Source organism: Garra rufa, chromosome 25 (assembly GCF_049309525.1).
Source record: "Garra rufa chromosome 25, GarRuf1.0, whole genome shotgun sequence".
NCBI classification, from domain to species: domain Eukaryota; kingdom Metazoa; phylum Chordata; class Actinopteri; order Cypriniformes; family Cyprinidae; genus Garra; species Garra rufa.
The window spans coordinates 16,503,544-16,529,650 of record NC_133385.1 but is presented as its reverse complement, the minus strand read 5'-3'; the positions used below and the strand labels follow the sequence as shown (position 1 = coordinate 16,529,650).

General features: G+C 34.6%; 1 protein-coding gene across 1 annotated transcript; it reads left to right on the top strand.

Annotated features, from left to right (window-relative positions):
- The first annotated feature begins 3,543 nt into the window (after positions 1–3,543).
- On the top strand, positions 3,544–24,591 carry cry2 (cryptochrome circadian regulator 2). The gene is made up of 10 exons (XM_073832333.1): positions 3,544–3,870; positions 6,387–6,495; positions 11,555–11,697; positions 17,730–18,003; positions 18,127–18,267; positions 19,745–20,056; positions 20,140–20,291; positions 20,943–21,145; positions 23,716–23,799; positions 24,381–24,591. The coding sequence occupies exons 1-10, from the start codon at positions 3,713–3,715 to the stop codon at positions 24,587–24,589; spliced, it is 1,785 nt and encodes a 594-aa protein (XP_073688434.1). The 5' UTR covers positions 3,544–3,712; the 3' UTR covers positions 24,590–24,591.
- The last annotated feature ends 1,516 nt before the right edge of the window (positions 24,592–26,107 follow it).

Below are 26,107 nucleotides of genomic sequence, written 5' to 3'. Positions count from 1 at the left end.
CTTGCTCCCTAATCTCCACCGTGGCCCATCATCTTATAGTCTCTATTAAGCTCCCTCATCCCTCCAGTTCTGCCTTGGTTAGTTGTCCACCTGCCTCCTCCACAAGATTCCACTTCTGTGGCTTTAACTCATCCCTCCATCCCTCTGACTCCGCCTTTGTCATCAGTTGCTGCAGCTCTGTTGCGGTCTTCCAGGTCCCCGTTTCCGTTCAGTCACACGAACCGTCAGCCCCACCGTGGCCCTCTGGACCTTCACCCCTAGCACTCTGATCCACCTCGGGCCTTCCAGTCCCCAGCTCCGACTAGGCATGAGGATCCCCTGTCTCCACCTTAAGCCTTCGATTCCCAGGCTCCATCTCAGCCCTCCAACCCCTCCGACTCTGCCCTGGTCATTTGTCGATCTGCCTCCTCCATCAGATTCCCTCTTGCTCTGTCGGGTTCTTCCTTCCCTCTGACTCCGCCTTTGTCATGCCTAGCTCCAGCTCCAGTGCAGTCTTCCAGGTCCCCGTCTCAGCCTTAGTCGCGTGAACCGTCAGCTCTGCCTTGGCCCTCCAGACCTCAGTTGTCACCCCTAGCACTCTGATCCGCCTTGGGCCTTCCAGTCTCCAGCTCCGTTTAGGCATGAGGGATCCCCTGTCTTCACCCTCGGCTCCACCTTGGCTCCTTGTTCCCTCCCTCCTTAAATGTGCCTTTATGGCATAAGAATGTCCCTTCCTGGAAGGGGGGCTAATGTCAGGGTTATATTCTATTTTGATTTAGTTTTCACTGTTTTCCTGTTTGCCTATGTTCCTCATCCTTGTTTGTTTACATAGTTACCCATTAGTTCCCACACCTGTTTTGCTTTCTCCTTGATTACTCTCTTCAGTTATTTACGCCCTGTTTCTCCCTCTGTTAGTTGTCCAGTATTGCCTATGTTTCTGTGATTGTGTCATCTGCGTTTATGCGTTTGCTACTGATATTTCCAGTGTATTCCTGTTAGATTATTATTATAGACTGATCGCTTGGATTCTCCTGCGTTGTTCACTTTATCCAGCACAACACATAAGAGTTAATCATTTACACATCCAACCAGATGTGTAAACTTTATCTATAAACTTTATGCTAGTTCAAGAAATGCACCAATTTAACTTGTAAAACTGGTTGTTTGTTTTGTTCTGGGTCAGATGTAACCTGTGATATACACAAACAGCTTATATATATATATATTATAAAAAGTGCAAATTATTGATTTGCTCCTGTTTAGTTGGTGAATGAACTTTAAGTCAGCTGGACACTTCAGCTCAACTTTTCTAAATCCAATACAGTATGTTATTTCTATTTAAAATAAAAAGAAGTGTGATGAGCCCTAACTGACTGTGTCACATTATAGGCTAATAACATTATTAAGCAAAAAAGATTTTTTCTCACAACAGTCACATTGCTTTCTTAGATGTCTTTGAAAGGCCCTGTACTGCAATTAATGTTTCCATTAATTTACTAAGGGCCACTGATTATATAGATTACTGCCATCTTTTTCTTCTGTCCTCCTCTCTATTTTCATCCATATGCTGGCATAATTTACATTTAAGAAGTCATGTAAACACTTAAAAGACATTCCTACAAAAAACCAAGAACTGTGCATTGTTACTGCCATCTAGAGGCAATTTGTAATTTTGCCCTCAATGTAAAGGATATTCTAAGAGATTCACATTGATTGATTTACAGTCGTGTCAGCGAACTCATAAGACAGCAAACATTGTGCATTTACCAGTTATTAGTATAGTATTAAATAATGCATTTACAGCCCTACAGTGACACTGCATGAACTATGTGAAACTATAAGCAAACACATGGTAGCCTGCCAATTAGAAATGCAAAAAAAGCTGTGTGTATACAGTAAGTGAAGGACAGGAAGTGACATTTTATTTCCACTATTACATCTGACATAAGTCTAATATAAAGTTTTTATATAGACCTTTTTCCTGAGTAAACGATGAGCGCCGCCATTACGAATTCTAACGTCAGATTGAATGCTTTTCTATTCCGGTTTCCATAGGAACTCATTCAAATAGCGTCCATCTGTTTTTAATGTAGCTAACGTCCACTGCTTCGTGTCATCTACACACTCATTAAAGTGAGGCACTGACAAATGACGGTCATTGCGATATTGCCAAGTGATGGCGCTATGGAGCCATGTGCTTTTTAAAAACATTTGAATAGGTTTAACATTAGTTTATTAGCTCGGAATATACCCTAATTTGACTAGAAACAATGCAGACCGGAAATGCAAAGCATTCTTTCAGTTAAGAGCCGGACTTACTTCCGTGTTCAGGAAAAAGGTCTATAAAATCAGAAAATTCATAACTACCCAAAATATTCTAATAGTATTCATATATGATATAAAGATATGTCATATATTTTAAATTAATATATTAACTTTTGTAATATAGGCCTACTATATATAATAACTCACATGATGATGATTGTTACATCATTTATATATATTTTATATTTTTTATGTTTTATATTATTTATATATATATAATATAGAATTTCTTTCAGGTTTCTTGATGAATAGAAAGTTCAGAAGAACAGCATTTATCTGAAGTAGAAATCTTTTGTAACATTATAAAGGTTTGTCACTTTTTATCAATTTTAAGCATCCTTGTTAAATATTCTAATAAATGTTTCTTGAACAGCAAATCAGCATATTAGAATGATTTCTGAAGGATCATGTGAAACTGAAGACTGGAGTAATGATGCTGAAAATTCAGCTTTGAAATCACAGAAAAAAATTAATTTGAATATATATTCAAATAGAAACTGTTATTTTAAATAGTACAAATATTTCACTATTTTACTGTTTTTGCTGAATTTTGGATTAAATAAATGCAGGCTTGGTGAGCAGAAGAAACTTATTTAAAAAAACATTAAAAATCTTACTGTTCAAAAACTTTTGACTGGTAGTGTATATTACAACAACAACAATATATTACATTACAGTACATGTTACATTGTCACTACTGATGTACGCTAATATACATGTATTGTATTACAACAGTAACGTATTATACTACAGTATAGATTGACTTGTCAGCCACAGTAGCTTTAAAAATTCACTGACCATAATCTGAACCTTGTTTTATCCATGTGAAGAACTACCACGAGGGGGCGCAAAACACCACGTTAATTGCAAGCACGTTAAATGCAACTGCGTTTACGCTTATGAAACATGTAAACCGACTCAACAGGTATCCACAACTGGGACACCTGTGTATATGATACATTTTCCATTACCGTCCTGTCCTCTCGTGTTATGCTCAGTGTATAGCCTATATATAACAATCACCTGCCGTCTTTACCTCTGAGCACTTAACCGCGTGCCTTTCGTGTTTTACCAGTTGCATGAACTGATGTCATAATTAGACGATTATATTATCTCCCAAGAACACGGCGAACAACACACCCGAGAAACGTGACGGGGCTGGGCTTCCACTGAGGGGCCGAACCAATAGACGCTCGGAAGCCCGAGTCACTCATTCTGGTAATCCGTACACGTGTCATTGCGCTGCCCAATGGAAGAGACGAGAGGCGGAAAAATCATCGCGTCTAGTGTGACTGCTCCTCATCTCAAACTTCACACAGAGGCATAATGGGGTTCCTGGACGTCTGAAATCGGGGATTGTTTACGTTTCTGGACTACCATCGACTCTAGGATGGAATAAAGTGCAACTATGGTGGTGAATTCTGTGCATTGGTTTCGCAAAGGGCTGCGGCTTCATGATAATCCGGCTTTGCAGGAAGCTCTCAATGGCGCGGATACTGTACGTTGTGTTTATATTTTGGACCCGTGGTTTGCAGGCTCGGCCAACGTTGGAGTTAACAGATGGAGGTTCGTGCTTTTTGTCTGAGTGTTTAGTTTTTAGTTATAAACATACATATGTTGGGAAGTTTAGCGTAATTATGAAGGCTAGATATGGTGGTGCGTAACTACGCAGCTCGTTTGCACAGCCGCTGTTATGTTTTGGCCCTGGCATGCGTGTAACGTTACTCAATGTGCAGGATGGTTTATAGTGCTCTGCTATGCCATTTTAAAGCAATGCCTGAGCAGATATCTTACTTAAGCACAAAAAATAAATTACTTTTACTACCCATATATAACACTCGTAAATTATTGACTCGCGTAAGGGGCCCTACTGCTGTTTACAGCAGGTGAACGAACTTTACAAGTCAGCTGTAACGTTACTCTTCAGTTCAACTTCTCTAAATTTAACAGAGTGTGCTATTTCTGTTTTAAAAACCCGTGCTGAATTAATTCATCTTTAATTGCACGGAATGTGTATGTTAACGTTCAGACCATTAAGCTATATGGAAGCTAACAGGCTAGTCGTTTTGCTCACGCCCACTTTGGTTTTATATAACGGCTAAAATTACCAATTTCATTACTGCGTCATTGAAAGTGTCCGTCGGTGAAGTCAAACGCACGCACTTTGGAGAGCAAAATTATGAAAACGTGAGTGTAAAAACAAGAGTCTGAATTCAATAGCGCGAGTCACGTGACAGAACGGGTCAGTTTTCACGTGTGCTGTCTTACCACGCACGCTGTAAGATGTATCGTGTGAATCAATGAATAACCAAGCATTAAAAAAGCACTTTAATGGTATGTATATCAAAGCATTGTCGTAAAATCTGTTAAAACAGCCGCAGACTTTTGAATTCTTTTATTGACTGCAGTTTGAGTTTGTAAACATTTATTTCTGCGTATGCAATTATAAAACAAACTTATATAAGTTTATTAATATAAAGTGGTGCATGCTGAATCAAACAATAAGAGTTTTATAAAAATATTTGTGACCCTGGACCACGAAACCAGTCTTAAGTAGCACGGTAGCAATATTTGTAGCAATAGGCAACAATACATTGTATGGGTCAAAATGATCGATTTTTTCTTTTATGCCAAAAATCATTACGATATTAAGTAAAGATCATGTTCCATGAAGATATTTTGTAAATTTACTACCGTAGATGTATCAAAACTTCATTTTTGATTAGTGATATGCGTCGCCAAGAACTTAATTTGGACAACTTAGATTTTTTTCCCCACTCAGATTCCAGATTTTAAAATAGTTGTATCTCGACCAAATATTGCCCTATCCTAACAAACCATACACCAATGGAAATCTTTCAGATGATGATGGTTTTGTGGTCCAGGGTCACATTTGAAAAATTTGTTTAGTTAAAATTTTCTCATTGTGGGAATTTGATTTATCCCAGTGACTCAAATCTTTTGAATCAGTTATTCAGTGACTCTTTTTGGCAGGTTGCATTGTTATGCCAGTCGGTGGCGACGACCAGCATTTTATTAATGAGTCATTTGAATCATTCACTTAGTGTTTTCCTTAAAAACACTAAATCGTTTGTGTCTTAAAGAGGTCATACAGAGCTTTTTTAATACAAATATTAACTTTAATTAATCAACGTGTTTCAGTAACGCACTTGAGTATATTATTTTTTATATCAATTGCTACTTTTTTCTGTCAGAGCGTTCAGCAGATTATGGTTCAGAATTTTTTTTCAAAAGGACTAGAACTAGCAAGAACGTTTCATTCCCTTAAAAGATTAGTTAAAAACTAAAAAGTTTTTATTCACACCTACTTATTTTAAATAGTATGTAGTGGGCTGGAGTTTATTAAATGTAAAAGGTTTAAAAGTATTTTTGAACTGGAAATCAAATGATAACCTGAATCAATAACAACCAATGAAGATTTTGGTGATCACTGCAAGGTGCTATTAGTATTGAAATTTGTAGTAAATCATTTGCATTTAAAATGTGTGACCCTGGACCACAAAACCAGCAGCACAAGTATATTTGTAGCAATAGGCAAAAATGCATTGTATGGGTCAAAATTGTAAAATTTCCTTTAATGCCAAAAATCATTAGGATATTAAGTAAAGATCATGTTCCATGGAGATATTTTGTAAATTTCCTACCGTAAATATATCAAAACTTTTTGATTAGTAATATGCATTGCTAAGAACTTCATTTGGACAACTTTAAAGGTGATTTTCTCAAAAAAAAAATTTTTTGCACACTCAGATTCCAGATTTTTTTTATTTGTATCTCGGGCCAAATATTGTCGTATCCTAATAAACCATACATCAAAGGAAAGCTTGTGTATTCAGGTTTTTAATTCTTAATTTAAAAAAATGGACCATTATGACTGGTTTTGTGGTCCAGGGTCACATGTCATTTGAATTTTTCAGTATGTATACTTCTTTATTGAGAAATTGCTTTTGTTAGTTGGTAATAACTTTTGAAATTTAGCACTGTTTACTATAAAAAAGGACATGGCATATTCATATAAACTTTTGTAAATATAATAATATTTCTCATTTTCTCCCTGGCAGATTTTTACTGGAGTCTTTAGAGGATTTGGACACAAGTTTGAGGAAACTGAATTCAAGGCTTTTTGTGGTGCGAGGACAGCCAACAGATGTCTTCCCAAGACTTTTCAAGGTCTGTAATCATCTAAGGATATTTGTCTTTTAGTTTTCCTATAGCTTTTAAAATCTAAACAGTTGTGTTTGATAACTTCAAACATGATAAGTTTCCACCAGGTTTGAGGATATACTGGTGCATAAAGCGTTTTTTTTTTTTTTTAGCAATGTTTTTTGGTTTGTCCAAGTGTTCACTACGGTTAGTGGATCTGACATAGCATATGTGACCTTGGACCGCAAAACCAGTTGTAAGTTGCACGAGTATATTTGTAGCAATAGCCAACAATACATTGAATGGGTCAAAATGATCAGTTTTTCTTTCATGCCAAAAATCATTAAGATATTAAGCAACGATCATGTTACATGAAGATATTTTGTGAATTTCCTACCATAAATATATCAAAACTTAATTTTTGATTAATAATATCCATTACTAAGAACTTAATTTGGACAACTTCTCAACTTTCTCAATATTCATTTTTTTTTTCACTCTCAGATTCCAGATTTTCAAATAGTTGAATGTACTAAATATTGTCTTATCCTAACAAATCACACATCAATGGAAAGCTTTTTTTTACTCAGCTTTCTCAATACATTTATGGCTTTGTGATCCAGAGTCACACATTATTTCTACAGTGGTATTAGTGGTCAGTTATCAGTTGGTTTATCTGCAAGTGATGACTTGTTGAGAAATTGCAAACTGCTGTTTAGCAGCTGGTTTAAACCGATAACAAGCCTGAACACTCATTTAAAAACGTGTTGCAAAGTATCAACCTCTGGCTAATTAGTTTAGCAAACTTTGGCTCTTGTCTGGTTGCTATGGATACATAATATACACAGTGCTGTGTAGTCTGCTGGAAACAGCGTAGAGGAAGCAGTTGATGTTGTGGTCACTGGTCCTCAACTGCATCAGCATAAGAAACATCCTGAAGGTAGTGCATTCATCAAAATGATGTTCATTTTCCAACATTGCCTATTCAGTACAGGACATGATTGAAGGATGCAGTGTGACAAGGATGGTGTTATTGTTCTATGGAGATAAGACTAATAAAATCACAATGTTGGGAGATGGTCTCCATAGAGGATGATAAACACTGTGTTGCTTTTGTCATGGAGACATTTCTGATGTGTTTTAGGTTGTCACTAAGTTGCATTATTTTCACTGCATCATACAGTTTCTTTTTTTATATTACAAGTACACAGCTATTCAAAAATTTGGGGTTATTTGATCTAAAACATGGTAGTAACAGTAATAATGTGCAGGGCTGGGTTTTGACACACATTTTACGATTCAATTCAATTCTATATCAACTAATGGTTTAAATTATAAAAGATAGTTAATTGGTACTACACTACTATACCATTGAAGGTTACAATTAACTGATTTGTTTACAAATGTTTAAATTACACTAAATGACGTTTTTATAATAAAAAAGTTAAAATTACATAATATATTTAATTATATTTCTACTCCAGTTGGTTTTTTGAAATATGGAATATTTGTGGCTGTCATAAGAACTTGACGCATTTATTCAAACATAAATTAAACGTTAAAGAACAGTAAATTATGTTATGTGGTGCACATATTTAGCAAAATGCTCCTCTCTAGAGTTCTTTTTTTTTGTTTATGGTCACCGGATATGTTTTCCTTTTTCTGAGGTAAATGTGACATTACCTGACATTGTTTACAAGCTGTTATATTGATGTCTTAGCATGATTGAAACACTGATTGAGTGATTAAATGAGACAGGATCAGGGCTCGAAATTAACTTTTTTACTTGGTAGCACTGGTGCTCCCAACTTCAAAAAGTTAGGAGCACCAAAAAAAATTTAGGAGCATCTAATTTCGTTTTAGTAATGCGACGATCTTGATTCTTCATGGTCAATTTTTAATGCAGATGTTTTACAAGCAAATGGGCTGATTCTGAAAGCCTTTTTTATATATATTTATTTTACGCCTTAAGCAAGGGACAAGAATGAATGAAAATATGAGTACATGAACAAGGTTTATTTTCTCTATTATAGTTACAGCCATTTAAAGAGGTTAAAGATAAAGAGTTAAAGCCATTTAGAGGCAACCACTGCATTTTTAAACAATCTACAGTATAAACAACAAAAAATAAACAACACTTCTTTCTTAGTCGTGTAGACAATAAATGCAGGCATGATCAAAGTAGGCTACTCTTTCAATATTCAAAGTGCAAATGACCGAATTTTTCTGATACAGAGCTATAGACACAATACAGCTTATTATAGCCCACATACTACATACTATTAACAGCCTAGATATGTTATGTAGCCTAATTTGCGCACAATGGGCAGTCGCTCTTTAAACGTGGGGTATTAAAATTGCTTTTGAATGCGTGTGCGAGTTTTACTTTTGGTTTCGTTTTAACGATACCGCGTGCATTCTACAGTACAAGAGATTACTTTAACAAAACCATTTGAAAGTGGGAGGACACCAACGGGATTTTGAAAAGTGTCCCGAGTGGAAATTACGCCCCTACGTGAGTGGAACTCTGCCGCTGAGTTATCATTTGTGAATGTATGCTGCATTGAACAGTATATTGAGACGGAGGCGGCAGAATTGTATCTGACAGAATGTACGCTGTAGCACGAAATATATTTCTTCAAAAGCAGATTGTGGAGACCTTCTAATTGTCCACAATCAAAGGAGAGAACGATGAACCTGTCACTGTATCATCTCACAACAGTCTGTGCAGTAGTTAGGCTAGCCAAAGTTTTGTATAGAAATGAAAGTAAGTCGCACCACAACAATTACTCCCACTCGCACAAATGCTCCCAAATATAATTTGAGGTCGCGCAGATTAAATTTTGGGAGCATATGCGACCAAAATGGTCGCAATTTCGAGCCCTGCAGGATACTGTTTTAGTTGTACTTTTTCCTTAGCTTTGAATGTTTATTCATGTTGAAACTGGATAAAGCAGGGGAGACTATGAGTTCAGGTACCGCTTTTCTTGAACTAAGGTGCTACAGCGATCTGTCATTTAACATTAAACAGTAGCAAAACGGTATTTATTGTTTGAATGCTGTTATAAAATTGACAGAATTTGAAATCTGAGACTTTTTCATACCAAAAAGTAAAAAAGCGCAAAGCTTATTACGATTTATTGGATGGAAGGTGTGCTAATTTTCTGCTCATTTTCTAAAAAAACAGACTAGACTAATCGGTTCCTGGGATTTAAGAATCAATATCGTTTTCTAAAAATGAGAATCGATTAAAATCAAGAAATATATATTTTAGAAATATTAAGTGTCACATGATCCTTCAGAAATCATTCTAATATTCTGATTTGGTGATCAAGAAACATTTCTTACTATTAGCAATGTTGTAAATGGTTGTTGCTTAGTATTTTGGGAAAACTGTTTTTACAGTTAAGCATAAGTAGGAAAAAAAATCACTATTGAACATGATTCTTCCATGACTTAAGATTTAATGAATTTCCATGACATTTTCTGTGAAATTGGATTTTAACACCAAACTGCTTTGATTATATTGGTTGAAACTGAGTTGAAGTGTACAATTTTGTGAGATTCCTTAGTGAATGAAAAGATACTGCAAAAATAAATATATAAAGATATTTACATATTAGAACAAACATTTGGAACAATCATGTTTATTTTATTTTTATTCAGCAAGGTGCATTAAAGTGCTCCATGTGACCGTAAACAACAAAGTATTTCTATTTGAAATAAATGTTATTCTTTCGAACGTTTTATTGCACCAAAGAATCCTGAAACAAAATTGAATTGGCTGGAAACCGTTCATTGCGTGTGCAATCTCTATAAATGTATTTTTCAAATCCTAGACCTCATTTTCCTTATTCAGTATTCATGAGCAACTGGAAAAGTCATGGCAATTCATCGCTCGAACGGTGTGGGAACCCTGAGTAATATAAATGTTTATTAGCTAAGCTTGCTAAGGCAATCATCTCTTTACTATTGTGCATCCTTGGGTTTAGGGGACTATTCAAATCCCTAACCTGAAGTAATAAACTTCAATGCATCCCACAGCTCTTAAATTTCTCATTTAGATGCTAAAGTAATTCTGTATTCAGCTAAACATCTGAGCTCTGATTGATTTACACCAGCATTTTAAAGTAGTTATGAAAGATCTCATTTTCATGCAGTCGGAGCAGTCCTCGAGAGAAAGAAAGAGAGCACAGCAGTGCAACAGTCAAGTGGCTGGTTCGAACCCATTGACGGGTTAATAGTGCAGTTTATGTAAAGAGGGTGAGGGTACCAGCACATCAGCTCTTCAAAGTGCACTTGTATAACCAAGAAGTCACAGAATTAGCTACAGTGCACTTCTTCTGAACAGCCGCACAGCGTCTGTTTGTAATGATTACCTGAGCGATGTGTAAAAGCATATTGAAATGACTGTTAATGGTTTTCAGGACTTTTTTAGTAATATGACACTGAATTATTATATCACCGGATGTACTTGCTGTCAAAAGCAGTTTGTCAATTATGTTAACTCACAAGAACTTTGACCTCAGTTTTATATAATGACAACAACTTCTTTTCTTTTTTTTTTTAATACAGTCAAACCAAAATGTATTCAGACAGCTTCAGAATTTCTCACATTATCACTGTTTATTTGCTATAGTTTACAAAACAAGCTCAATAAAATAAGACAAGAACTCAAGAGTTAAACTGTGTTAGAACTAATTCATCTTCATAATGTCTGACAGCTTTGATCGAAAGCTATATAATAAAACATGGTCAGGTCAAAGTGTCAAATCAAATTTTTGGTCCTAGATTTTTACTGGTAGTCCACTTTATGAAGAATTTTTGGGTATAATATGTCACAGTTCCTTTATTTTGTTATCCTCACTTACATAAATGAATTATAGTGTCCTGCACCCACTAGTTAAAAGAATATAAAAAATTATATCTGGTGTCTGATCTATTTTTTTGTTTGACTTTATAGTGCTTTTTATGTGACTAGAAATATTGGCTAAAGATATGACTTCTTAATGTTGTTGTAGGTATTTCTAATATTTTAAACTTTCTTTAACATGTATATATGATCTCTCTTGGTCTCTCTTTTTAGGAGTGGAATGTCACACGTCTCACGTTTGAATATGACTCTGAGCCTTATGGCAAAGAAAGAGATGCAGCCATCATTAAAATGGCGCAGGAATACGGTGTGGAAACCGTGGTACGAAACACTCACACGCTCTACAATCCAGACAGGTGGGTACTGAACTGCACTCGCACGCATTCCTCATGAAAAGCTGAAACACGCTCACATATGCAATAAACATTTACGTTAAGGTTTTGTAAGGAAATTCATTTGTAGGTGCAATTTATTTGTCTATAAATGTCTGTATTAAATTCACTCAAGCGTGTCAGTATTTTTTATTGAGCTTGTTTTACAAGTGACGGTACATTCACAGCTATTTTAAGAGGTTTTATGATTGTTAACTAAGTTTGGGGTTAGTATGGTTTTGAAGTGTCTCATGCTCACCAAGGCTGCATTTGTTTAATCAAACGTATAGTAAAAATGGTAGTATTGTGATATACACTACTAGTCAAATGTTTTTGAACGGTAAGATTTTGAAGTCTCTTCTGCTCACCAAGCCTGCTTTTATTTGATCCAAAATACAGCAAAAGCAGCAATATTGTGACATTTTTACTATTTAAAATAACTGCTTTCTATTTGAATACATTTTAAAATGTAATTTATTCCTGTGATCAAAACTAAAATTACAGCATCATTACTCCAGTCTTCAGTGTCACACGATCCTTCAGAAATCACTCTAATATACTTATTTGCTGTTCAAATTATCATTATTCTCAATATTTAAAACAGTTGAGTACATTTTTTCAGGATTCTTTGATAAATAGAAAGAATTAGAATAGTAATTAATACTTTTATTTAACAAGAATGCTTTAAATTGATCAAAAGTGATGATAAAGTATAATTTGTATAATTTTACAGAAGATTTCTGTTTTAGATAAATGCTGTTCTTCTGCTTTTACTGTTCATCAAAGAAACCTGAAAAAATTATACTCTGCTGTTTTCAACAAAATAATAATAAATGTTTTATGAGCAGCAGCAAATCAGAATATTAGAATGATTTCTGAAGGATCATGTGACTGGAGTAATAATGCTAAAAATTCAGCTTTTTAAAAATATTTTCACATAGAAAACAGTTATTTTAAATAGTAAAAATATTTCAAAATTGTACTGTTTTTGCTGTACTTTGGATCAAATAAGTGCAGGCTTGGTGAGCAGAACATTAAAATCATCTTACTGTCCAAAAACTTTTGACTGGTAGTGTATTATTGCAAATAAAACTAACTGTTTTCTTACATATTTTAAAAAATATTTTCATCATCATTACTCCAGTCATTAGTGTCACATGATTCTTCAGAAATCATTCTAATATGCTGATTTGCTGCTTAGGATACTAAATTTATTATTATTACTATTGTTGAAACAATTGTGCTGGTTAATATTATTGTGGACACCGTAATCAGGATTATTAGATGTATAGAAAGCTCAAAAGCACATAATTTATTTAAAACAGAAATCTTTGGTAACATTCTTTGTCACTTTTGAACAGTTGTTTAAAAATGTTAATTTCCTTCAAAAGATTTTGAGCAGTAGTTTACATGAGTCAGGAATCAGCAGAGACATTGTGAGATTACATTGATGTCCATGTCACATATACAGTAATTTTACAGTTACTTATTTGGTGTATAGGTTTTCTGTTTCATTGTTTTTGCAATTTGCTGCATTTTTATATTCTTAAAGCATTCAGACAAATGAAAACAAAGTTTGAGCGTATTGCCCTCACAGACTAAGCGTGAGAGTACAGTATTATAATGTCAAATATTGCCATATTTACATATTCACATTTTCAGAAATCTGGCCCTCACAAGTGCAGCTAAGTGAGTGCTCTCATCGAACAGCGTTGAGAGACACTTTATCATATGACGCAGTGCTCCAAACTCAGTCAGGTCTCAATCTCCATCATAGAGAATCTGTTTTACATTCTTTCGAGTTAATTGTGGCCATGGTTTTGACACAGCGCCTACGTTTCTCATTTTCTCCAACATTTGCATGTCATTTTAGACTGTTAATGACCAGCCGTTATATAAGAGTTATTGGAGAAACTAATCTAAAATTCATTACCACTTCTTGATAGGCCAGTTATTATTTGACATTACATAATTTCAGAAATTCGTCTCTTGTTCATTACTCATGCACCTTTTACCCGTCAGACTAGGTAGGCAACATCTTATGTGTGCTGTTGGCTTTTTTTTTTTTTGCATTGATGTTTTTACTGAAATATGCATGAATCTCATTTAACTTGTTAATGCGAATTGAAAACATCTCAATCATTGGAGTTGAAGTAATTTATTAGTATAAACTTTTTTTTTTTTTAGCAATTTCATAACTTAAATGACATTACATACTAAGTATTTCCAGCTATTATTTAGTGTAAATATATAGTATTGTTTTTTTTTTTTTTTTTTTTTTAGTAATACACAATTACATTTATAGCTGTATAATTTTCTGCTATAGTTTTATAGAATTATAAAAAAAAAAAAAAAATCAGATGTGAACCTGGACCACAAAACCAGTTTTAAGTAGCACGGGTATATTTGAGGCAATAGCCAAAAATACATTGTATTGGTCAAAATTATTGATTTTTCTTTTATGCCAAAAATCATTAGGATATTAAGTAAAGGCCATGTTCTATGAAGATATTTTGTACATTTTCTTCCATAAATATATCCAAATTTAATTTGAACAACTTTAAAGGCGATTTTCTCAATATTTAGATTTTTTTTTTTTTGCACCCTAAGATTTCAGATTTTCAAATAGTTGTATCTCAGCCAAAAACAAACCATTAACGAAAAACTTATTTATTCAGATTACAGATGATGTATAAATCTCAATTTCAAAAAATTAACCCTAATGACTAGGTTTTGTGGTCCAGGGTCATATATCAGTATTTTATAAAATGTGTAATGTCTGGAATACTGTAAATATGAATTAATATAATACCAAATTTTAAATGCATATTACAATTACAGCTGTATACTTTTCATTTATTACAAGTTGTGTTTATTTATGATAAAAACTAATACAATTTACTAACATAAAGTTCAAATGAAAAATTTGTGTTAGGTACAGTGAAAATGTTGTCAGTAGGACAGGTACAAATCTGAACTACTGGGCCAACTACTAGTGCACATCATAGGACAACATTCTCTAATCATTGACCAAATTCCTCAGCACATTTAGCATAATGTGATATAACAATGAACTATGTGCTAGTGTGACCCTGGCCTGCACTTGTTTTTTATATGCAAGTCACATTCTCTCTCTCATGCCTTTCCTGAGAGTATTACCAAACAGGAGAGAATGACTCTCCCCTTCTCAGATCATCGCGCAGATACCACTACTCCTGACGTGTAATGTAAAACAAGTGGCCTTTTGCGTAGGTTACATAAATGGGATGGATGTTGGTAATACGCCCAGACTCTACGTCTCATTGAGAGAGGAAGAGAATGAGCCTGCATGCATAAGCGTGTGCGAATGCATGTGCGGGTGTGCAGATGACGTCTGTCGCTCTTCTGGAATATATGAGACTCGCTGCTGCCATCTGGGGGTGGAAAGCGGCCCTGGCGGTCACACTGTGAAACATGTGCTGTAGGTGGGAGGGTGAAATAGCTCAGCATGCAAGTCACCACTGCAAACATGTGCAAGCCGAGCGCCGGGCTTTTCCTAACAAGCACGCGGGCGCCCCCTGATTCCGCACCGTGCCGAGAAAACCGGCCAATGGCAGGGGCTCCACCCCCTGACGGATATAGACAGGAGTTGTATAAGATCAAGACTATAAATAAGGGACAGGCTGTTAATGTGTTAAGGCTGTTGTTGCTCTCTTAGAGGAGCCACAGAGACTATTAGCTCCACTCTTAGATCCAGACAGGCATATGCGCTTGCATGTGGAGAATGTGGGGAAGTGTGTTACATTCGGACACGCTGCCGTGCAAACTTTCCTAGTTGATCAAATATGACTGTTTTAATGACCTTGTTTCCTTAAGAATAAAAGTGGGCTTTTTGCCAGGCCGCCTCAGGTTATTTGAAACAAATTGGTGTGTAATAGAATGTTCTAGAAGTGGTGTGTTTTATAATCAAACAAGGGTGTATTCAGTAGTTCAGATTTGTACTAGCCTCACCATAGTATGATATTTAGAATAACCTAGTTAAATAATGTGTATTTAATTTACACTACCGTTTAACAGTTTGGGTTTTTAGGTAGGAATGTTTTTCAACTTGATAAAGTCTTTTATACTCTACAAGGCTGCATTTGTTTAATTAAAACAAAAATACAGCAAAGCTGCAATGTTGTGAAATAGTATTACAATTTGAAAGAACTGTTTTCTATTTGAATATATTTTAAAATGTAATTTATTCCTGTGATGGCAAAGCTGAATTTTTGGTCAACAGTGTCATATGTGACCCTGGACCACAAAACTAGTCATAAAGGTCAATATTTTTATTTTATTTAGGTTTATACATTATCTGAAAGCTGAATAAAGCTGAAAGCTTTAGATTTATGTATGGTTTGTTAGAATAGGACATTTGTCTGAGATACAACTATCTGAAAATCTGGAATCTGAGGGTGAAAAAATCTAAATATTGATAAGTTGTCCAAATGAAGTTCTTAGCAATGCACATTAGTAATTAAAAAGTAAGTTTTGATATATTTACAGTAGGAAATTTACAAAATATCTTCATGGAACATGATCTTTGCTTAATATCCTAATGATTTCCAATATGCTCAGTTTCTGCTCAAGAAATTATTATTATTACCAATAAAGAAAACAGTTGTGCTGCTTAATATTTTAGTGAAACTGTTTAGTGAAACCGATGAATAGAATGTTTAAAGAACTGCATTTATAATATTAAATGTGTCCTTGCTCAATAAATGTACTCCTGTAAATATATTACTGGCCCCATATATTCTTCAAGTAGTGTAATGTGCAATTTATGCTCATGGATGTTTAACTGTGTTGAAATGCTATAAAGTAGTTGTGGAGATAAATATAGTGTCTCTAAATTTGCAAAACAAGTTGGTCCAGATTGTGATGCAAAAGCAAACATGGGAACTTCAGTACAGTAAAGGTATGACAGGTGGATATATCATGGAGTTGGTCAATAGATGCAATTAAGTTGATTATTAGAGGGGCCCAGAATTGAGCCTTGGGGGACACCACAAAAAAGTGATAAATATACTCTACTAGCACATTTAACTTTTTTTTCTTTTTCTTTTTCTGATCCTAAAGGTCATTTTGATCTAAAGGTTGATGTTGAAATGCTTGAAAAAACTTATGGAGATAAATACACATGGTCTAAATTTGAATTTATTTACAAGACTAATTAAAAGTTGGTCCAGAACAAGTTGCAAAAGCATATATGGAAACTTCAGTACTCATAAAAAGAATGACAGGTTGATACTTGATGAAGTTTGTTTTGAAGAAGATAATTACAATGTGGCAGTAATAATATAGTATGAGAATTAATTATTGGTGTGTCCCGTGGAATATGCATGTGTGGTTATAAAAGACATACTGTAGAACCCATTTTGCTCTTAATAGAATGTTTTTTTTTTTTAAACAGTATTTTTAATACTAAATGTGTCCTTGTTCAATAAATGCATTCCTTTCCCAAAAAAAAAAACTTACTGGCTGCATATATTCTTAAAATAATGTAATATGCAACGTATGTTAATGGATGTTTGAATCAAATAATTACACTTGCTAATAGATGCATTTAAGTTGAATAATAGAGGGGACCAGAATTGAGCCTTGGGGTACCTCACCAAAAAGTGATGATATATTCTACTTGCACACTTGACTGAAGTGAACTCAATAAATTTACTCCTTTCCAAAAAACGTATGTTCATGTCCTTGAAGAAAATGCATTTATTTTTTTGTAAATGATGTTGTTGTTGTTGTTTTATTCACAAAGGTAAAACAGAATGGGTCTCTGACAGCCCTATCAAGTTGTCTCAAACTCAGTGATGCCTTTGAAAAGTATTTTTTTTTATCTACACTCTTTAAACAATCAGTCAACAAGAATAAACCCAAACTGGTTCAAAACAAAGACATTTCTCCTGAGTTCTATTAATATTCAACCTTGGAGTGAAAATAGCTGCTTTTAAGGTAGTGAAATCTGAGACATGTTTTTGCTTTTCCCACAGGATCATAGAAATGAACAACCACAGCCCCCCTCTCACTTTCAAGAGATTTCAAGCCATTGTAAATCGACTCGAACTCCCCAGGAAACCATTGCCGACCATCACTCAAGAGCAGATGGCCAGGTGTCGGACACAGATTTCGGACAATCACGATGAACATTATGGCGTACCCTCTCTCGAGGAGCTGGGTTTTAAGACTCAGAGAGACAGCTCACATGTATGGAAAGGTGGTGAGACAGAAGCCATGGATAGATTAAATAAACACTTAGACAGAAAGGTGAGACTTGGTGATACCTAAAGAATAAATTTTTAAAATGACTGTTGACTACTTGAATATTAACAGGAAATGCAGTTATGTATATTTTTTAATATTTGATGTAATCACTTTATTTTGATGCAGGCCTGGGTAGCAAATTTCGAGAGGCCTAGAATAACCGCTCAATCACTGTTCGCAAGCCCAACTGGACTTAGTCCCTACCTACGATTCGGCTGTCTCTCATGTCGCGTGTTTTACTACAATCTGCGGGAACTTTTTATGAAGGTGAGTATTTCTATTTTATGCCATTGTTGGTAGTCTTTTGAAAGTTTAGTAGTTTTATATTTAGCAGTAGCTGGTATAGAAATGATGAAAGTGTACAGTTGAGGTCGAAAGTTTACATACACCTTGCAGAATCTGCGAAATGTTCATTATTTTACCAAAATAAGAGGGATATAAAATGCATGTTATTATTATTATTTTTTTTTTTTTTTAGTACTGACCTGAATAAGATGTTTCACATAAAAGATGTTTACATATAGTCCACAAGAGAAAACAATAGTTGAGTTTATAAAAATAACCCTGTTCAAAAGTTTACATACACTTGATTCTTAATACTGTGTTGTTACCTGAATGATCCACAGCTGTTTATTTAGTATTAATTGTTCATGAGTCAATTGTTTGTCCTGAACTGCCAGCTGTTCTTCAGAAAAATTCTTCAGGCCAACTTTTCAACCGAATGAAGATGTCCATTTTTCTTATTTTGCCTAAATATCGTATTTTTGTCATGTAGTACTGCCCTTCAGAAGCTACAGGAGATACTTGCATGTTGCCCAGAAGACAAAATAAGTTAAATTTATCCTGATGTTCGAATTTCAAAAGTTTTCATCAGTGGTTCTTAATGCATCATGTATTTTTTTTCTGAAGCATCAGTGAGTGTTTGAACTTTCTGTAATAGTTGCATACGAGTCCCTCAGCTGTCCTTAGTGTGAAAAGATGGATCTCAAAATCATACATTCATTGTTGGAAAGGGTTCAAATACACAAAAATGCTGAAAAACCAAAGAATTTGTGGGACCTAAAGGATTTTTCTGAAGAACAGCGGGCAGTTTAACTGTTCAGGACAAACAAGGGACTCATAAACAACTATCACTAAACAAAAAAACACAGCTGTGGATCATTCAGGTAACATTATTAAGAATCAATTGTATGTAAACTTTTGAACAGGGTCATTTTTATAAATTCACCTATTATTTTCTCTTGTGGACTGTATGTAAACTTCTTTTATGTGAAATCTTATTCAGGTCAGTACTAAATGAAAAAATAGCATGCATTTTGTATTTTGGTAAAATAATGAACATTTTGCAGATTCTGCAAGGTGTATGTAAACTTTTGACCTCAACTGTATGTTCAAATCAATTACAAGTTGAATAATAAAGGGTCCGAGAATCTAGCCTTGGGGGAAACCACAAAAAAAGTGATAAATATACTCTACTAGCCAAAGTTCTGGACACTTGACTGAATTTATCTTTTTTATGATCTTAAAAGTCTTTTTGATCTAAAGGCTAATGTTCAAATGGTTGAAAGTAGTTGTGGAGTAGTTAAAATATGGCAATAATAATAGAGTATGAGAATTAATTATCGCTGTGTCCTGTGGGAAATGTGTGTATGGTTATAAAAAAAAAAACATACTGTAGAACTGCCACAGTGTAGTAAAAAAAAATATTTCATGACAATTTTCACAACCTCTTGCACCTGTCCAGTTGCGGAGACGCTCCAGTCCACCCCTTTCGCTCTTCGGCCAGCTGCTGTGGCGAGAGTTTTTCTACACGGCGGGCACCAACAACCCCAACTTTGACCGTATGGAGGGAAACCCCATCTGCGTGCAGATACCGTGGGATCACAATCCCGAGGCAATGGCTAAATGGGCAGAAGGTCGAACAGGTTTCCCTTGGATCGATGCCATCATGACCCAGCTAAGACAAGAAGGCTGGATCCACCACCTGGCCAGACATGCCGTAGCCTGTTTCCTCACTCGTGGAGACTTGTGGATCAGCTGGGAAAGTGGAATGAAGGTAAATGGGACTGCGCAACAACAACAACTTCTTCTTTTCTTTTTCTTAGTTTCCCTTTCTTAATCTCGCTGTCTTTCTCTCAGGTGTTTGAGGAGCTGTTGTTGGATGCGGACTGGAGCGTGAACGCAGGCAGCTGGATGTGGCTGTCCTGCAGTGCGTTCTTCCAGCAGTTCTTCCACTGTTACTGTCCCGTGGGCTTTGGCCGCAGGACAGATCCCAGCGGAGACTACATCAGGTACACAAACCGGCCCTGAACCACACCTAAGCACGGCTGACGTCACTGGCTGGTGTTATATATTTTCAGAGTTCCGTAGATTTGTGTTGCATAAAGGCTTATGTAAAAGCCACAGGTTTAGGCCTTTCCACTGTGCATATTCAAAAGGACTGCTGTGACATTGTGGAGACTTCTAAATTAAAAGCAACAGAAGAATACCTTGGAAAATAACAAGCTGCGTCAAGTTAGATGCCATAACAACTATTAAGAAATTATATTTGTAGCAATAGCCGACTAATGCATTGTATGGGTTTAAATTATACATTTTTCTTTTATGCCAGAAATCATTAGGATATTAAGTAAAGTTTATGTTCCATGAAGATGTTTTGTAAATTTCCTACCATAAATATATTAATATGTAATTTTTGATTAGTAATATGCAATGCTAAGAACTTCATTTGGACAACTTTAAAGGTGATTTTCTCAATATTTAGATTTTTTTGCACCTTTAGATTCCAGATATTCACATACTCGGCCAAATATCATCCTATCTTAACAAACCGTAAATCAATGAAAAGCTTATTTATTTACCCTTATGATTGTTTTTGTGGTCCAGGGTCACATCTATTTTGCAATTATTTGTATTTGTTATAACTGTCTTCATGCTTACAGGAGGTACATCCCGAAGTTGAAAGACTACCCTAACCGCTACATCTACGAGCCGTGGAACGCTCCAGAATCGGTGCAGAAAGCAGCCAACTGCATTGTGGGTGTGGACTATCCTAAACCTATGATCAACCATGCCGAGAGCAGCCGGCTCAACATCGAACGAATGAAGCAGGTTTACCAGCAGCTGTCACACTACAGAGGCCTTAGTAAGTAACAAAATGTGGACCTATCTATTATGAGGTTCATTACAGCCCTCTAATGGAGGGAATAGGAAATTACAGCATTTTGTCACCAACTAAAATATAATTCTAATGATATTGTTGTTTAAGGGGTTATTTAAGATGCTGTTGCAGTAATTTACTGTAATTTCTCATCAAATCTCTTTGACCCAGTAGCTCTAAACACTGTAATTATGCAGTTTGTTTTTGACCCAATATAGTTTGTACTCAGACGAATTTTGATTTAGTCTTAGTCATAGTCTTTCGACTAAAATGTAATTTAGTTTTAGTCACGTTTTATTCTGAATCTGAATTGTTTCAGTTTTAGTCTAGTTTTAGTCGACTAAATATCATAAGATTTTTGTCTGCTAAAATCTAATGGGTTTAGTTACAGTGTAATGCATTTATTACGCATTTCTCTAAAATTGCAGATGTTGTCGTTTTTTGAACGTTTTATGAGACGTGTAGCAAATGTCCCGCCGGATAGATCAGTAGACTCTGATACAGTTGGGAATCTCTTCCCAAATCGTTCCTCCCTAACATTTTCATCTTGCTTTTATTTGTTGACAAAAATGTCAATAGATAGCGTGGGCTGTATTAGCTGAAAATAAGCAGTAAGTGAAAAAGCTTTTAAGAGCTGCCATTTTAACAAATAAAACATAAGCTATCTCGTTCGAAGCTAGAAGCAAAGCTCTTCAAAGTGACTTACAAAAGTTATTTGTTTTACTTCTGAAGATGGAAATCACAGACGGCCGTATGATTTTAAACATCCAATAGCACAAACAAACTTGAAACAAATGTGTTTGTCTGTTGCTGAAGTAAAAGCATGGAGTTCTCTAAGCAAAGATTTAAAAAGTTGCAAAAATATTTTGGAATTTAAAAGGAGTTATAAAAAGAAACAACTTGAATTATATCAGACTGAATTTTGATTTTGTTTGTATGTGATCATTGTAAAATGTTTAAACGAATATCAGATATATTGGAGTTTGGGTGATGGTGGAGGGAACAACGCTGATGCTATCTACTAATTATGTTAATATATTTTGGGTGATGCTGATGTCATCTACTATTTATGTTTATAAAGGGGGCAGATAAATATAAGAGAATTGTTCTTCCATCTGCTCCTTTCTGATCATGGAAATGTAATGGAAAATTCAAATGAATTGTATGTGCCTTGTACAAATAATGCATTTTCATGAAAGGAATAAAGTAAGTAAATCTGTTGCACTGATTGTAGTTTTTAGAGTGTTATTAAATGACATTGCAAAAGAAAAACCTAGGCTGAGAATATTGATTAAAGGAGTAGTTCACTTTCGGAACAAAAATGTACAGATAATGTACTCGCCCCCTTGTCATCCAAGATGTTCATGTCTGTCTTTCTTCAGTCGTAAGGAAATTGTTTTTTGAGTAAAACATTTCAGGATTTCTCTCCATATAATGAACTTCTATGGTGCCCCTGAGTTTGAACTTCCAAAATGCAGCTTCAAATGGCTCTAAACCAGGGGTTTTCAAACCTGTCCTGGAGCCTCCCCTGCCCTGCACATTTTGTATGTCTCCCTTATTAGGCACACCCAATTCAGGTCTTGCAGTCTCTACTAATGAGCTGATGATTTGAATCAGGTGTATTAGATGAGAGAGACAAGCAAAATGTGCAGGGCAGGGGAGGCTCCAGGACAGGTTTGAAAACCCCTGCTCTAAACAATCACAGCCGAGGAAAGAAGGGTCTTATATAAAAAAAAAAAATGTCAACTTACATACTTTTTAACCTCAAATGCTCATCTTGTCTAGCCCTGTGTGTACTCTGTGTATTCCGGTTCATGACAGTTAGGGTATGTCGAAAAACTCCCATCTCATTTTCTCCTCCAACTTCAAAATCGCCGTACATCACTGTTTTACCTTTTTTTGTAAAGGGTGTTTGATCTTATTTGCACGTTCACTTTGTAAACACTGGGTCGGTACTTCTGCAACAATGTAGGGCGATTTTGAAGTTGGAGGAGAAAATGAGATGGGAGTTTTTCGACATATCCTTACTATCATGAACTGGAATACACAGAGTTCATGCAGAGCTAGGCAAGACGAGCATTTGAGATTAAAAAGTATATAAGTTGTAAATGTTTTTAGAAGAAAACCGATCGTTTCGCTAGATAAGACCCTTCTTCCTCGGCTGGGATCATTTAGAGCCCTTTGAAGCTGCATTTGGGAAGTTCAAACTCGGGGGCACCATAGAAGTCCATTATATGGAGAGAAATCCTGAAATGTTTTCCTCAAAAAAACAATTTCTTTACTGCTGAAGAAAGAAAGACATGAACATCTTGGATGACAAGGGGGTGAGTACATTATCTGTAAATTTTTGTTCTGAAAGTGAACTACTCCTTTAAGACTAAAAGAGGTCTTGCTACATAAGTCCTGGTGATTTCAATGGGTCTTTAAAATACCAATAGTTGCAGCATTTTACTAACAGATGAACTAGAGAATGTCAACCCAGAGAAATTTACAACCCAGTCCATCAAAGAGACAACAAAATTTCAACACAACCTCTTTCTCTCTGTTCTTGGCAGGTTTGCTCGCCTCAGTTCCTACGATTCAGGAAGAAGCAGAGCCTCCCATGTCTGATGACTCTCAGGCCAGCAGCAGCAATGCCGGTGAGAAGCGGCAGTCATCTATCATGCATCATACTAACAGGATTCACTGCTGCTTTAAGTTTTCTTAGCTTTGCTTTGTTTTATCTGTAAAACAAAATGTAACTACACTCTCTGATCTCACAAATAAAGTTTTACAATGCCAGAGAAAATGAATGCATAAAGCAGAGTTGACCCTTAAAGGGATAGTTCCTCCAAATGAAGATTCTGTCATTAATTACTCACCCTCATGTTGTTCCAAACCTGTAAGACCTTTATTCGTCTTCAGAACACAAATTAAGATGTTTTAGATGAAATCTGAGAGCTTTTTGACTCTGCATAATTCCAGGCCAAGAAAGGTAGTAGGAACGTTGTTAAAATAGCGTTGCAATATTGTTGCTATCTATGCAGAGTCAGAAAGCACTCGGATTTTATCAAAAATATCTTAATTTGTGTTCCTCAATGAACAAAGGTCCTACAGGTTTGGAATGACATGATAGTGAATAATTAATGAACTATCAATTTAATTTTAATACCAAACAAAGTAGTTATTTTTGTCAGGATAGTACTTTTGCTCAAGCACCACGTTTTTTTTTTTTTTCCAGGTCAACCCTCCACTCCTACCCCTGCACCATCAACCCCACCCAACTCAGAGCCCTCCACCCCAAACACAAGCCCGACAGCAGCTGCCCCTGGGGCCTACGCTCAGAGGAAGAGGGTCCGACCCTCTGGGTTCCCAAGCAAACAGAAGTCAAAGGTCAAGCACACCAGCCAAGCCAAAGAAGTTGAGCAGAAGACTGACGAGAAGCAGTGACCACAGGTAACAGCCAGAGTTATAAAACCTTGTTTCTATTCATTTCTATAATAATAATAATAATGCATATTTGTTCATTATTTAATCAAAATAACAATATTTTATTATTTCATAATTTCTTAATTTTTTTTTTTGTAATTAATGATAGTTAAATAGGCATAATATTTTTTTATTAAAAAAATTATAATTGTGTATATATACATAAAAATATACAAATTTAACTGAAGTTAAAAGGCACACATTTAAAATAGAGAATAAGTACCAGACAGTTATAAAACCCAGAATGTTTTTAGTAATTCCTGTAGTAGTAGCAGTATAAGTACAAGTTATTATTGATTATTAGTAGTAGCAGTATTAATAATCATAATAATAACTTGTGTAATCAAAATAACAATATTACTATAATTATTGATGGTTAGTTTTATTTTAATATTAAAAAGCATATTTAAAATTGAGAAACTTCAGTTTTTAAGCTTAAAATTAATCATTTATAATAATAATAATGATTATTACTTGTATATTTATATTTTTCATTATTTTTTATTTCAAAATTAAAATGTATCTAAAATGCAGTTTTTACATGTAAAAAAATTCATATTAATTTAATTATAATGTTTATTTGTACATTTATATTTAAAACTTTATTTTAAAATTAAAAAACATGTATTTAAAATTGAGAAATTTTAACAGTGATTAGGATTGTTAATTCATAATTTATAATAGTTTATATAAAGTAAAAAGCATAACTTAAAATATGTATTCATATATGCATTAGAAAAAGGCCAGTTTTTAATCTTTAAAACTAGGTCAGTAATTTTAATAAGCGTAATATAATATACAATAAGCATGATATATTTTTATTTAAAGTAATTACATTTTTTATATTTTTAATGTTAAAATTAAAAAGCACTTTTAAAATGGAGAAAATAGTATATTTTTATAGTGTGTATATATATATTAAAATAACTAATCATGGTTTTATTATAATAATTTGTGTGTGTATATATGTATACGTGTGTATATATACATATATAAAAATGGAGAAAAGCCCGTTTTTAAGCTTAAAAGAATTCATAATAAATTTATTATAATAATGATTATTTGTATATTTATATTCAAAACTTTATTTTAAAATTAAAAAGCATGTATTTAAATTGGATAAAATTCAGTTTTTAGGATTTAAATAATTCAACATTTTATAATAATTATAATATTCAATATGCATTGAAATATTATAATTATATAATAATTATAATTTTCATAATTATAAATATAATTATGAAAAGATGCATATTCATTTAATTAATTGTACATTCCACTAATGTGTGCGTTCATGATAATTTAACAGTTGAAGATGTTTTTCTCCAGTTTTTAAGCTTTGAAAATGCTTTTTTTTCCCAAGTCAGTCATTTTTTCATTTTCATAGCTAGCAGCTTTGCACTAATAACCAGATGCATATTCATTTAACCCATGTTTTATGATAAGGTGTGCTGGAGCTCTTTCATAAACCAGCTTTAT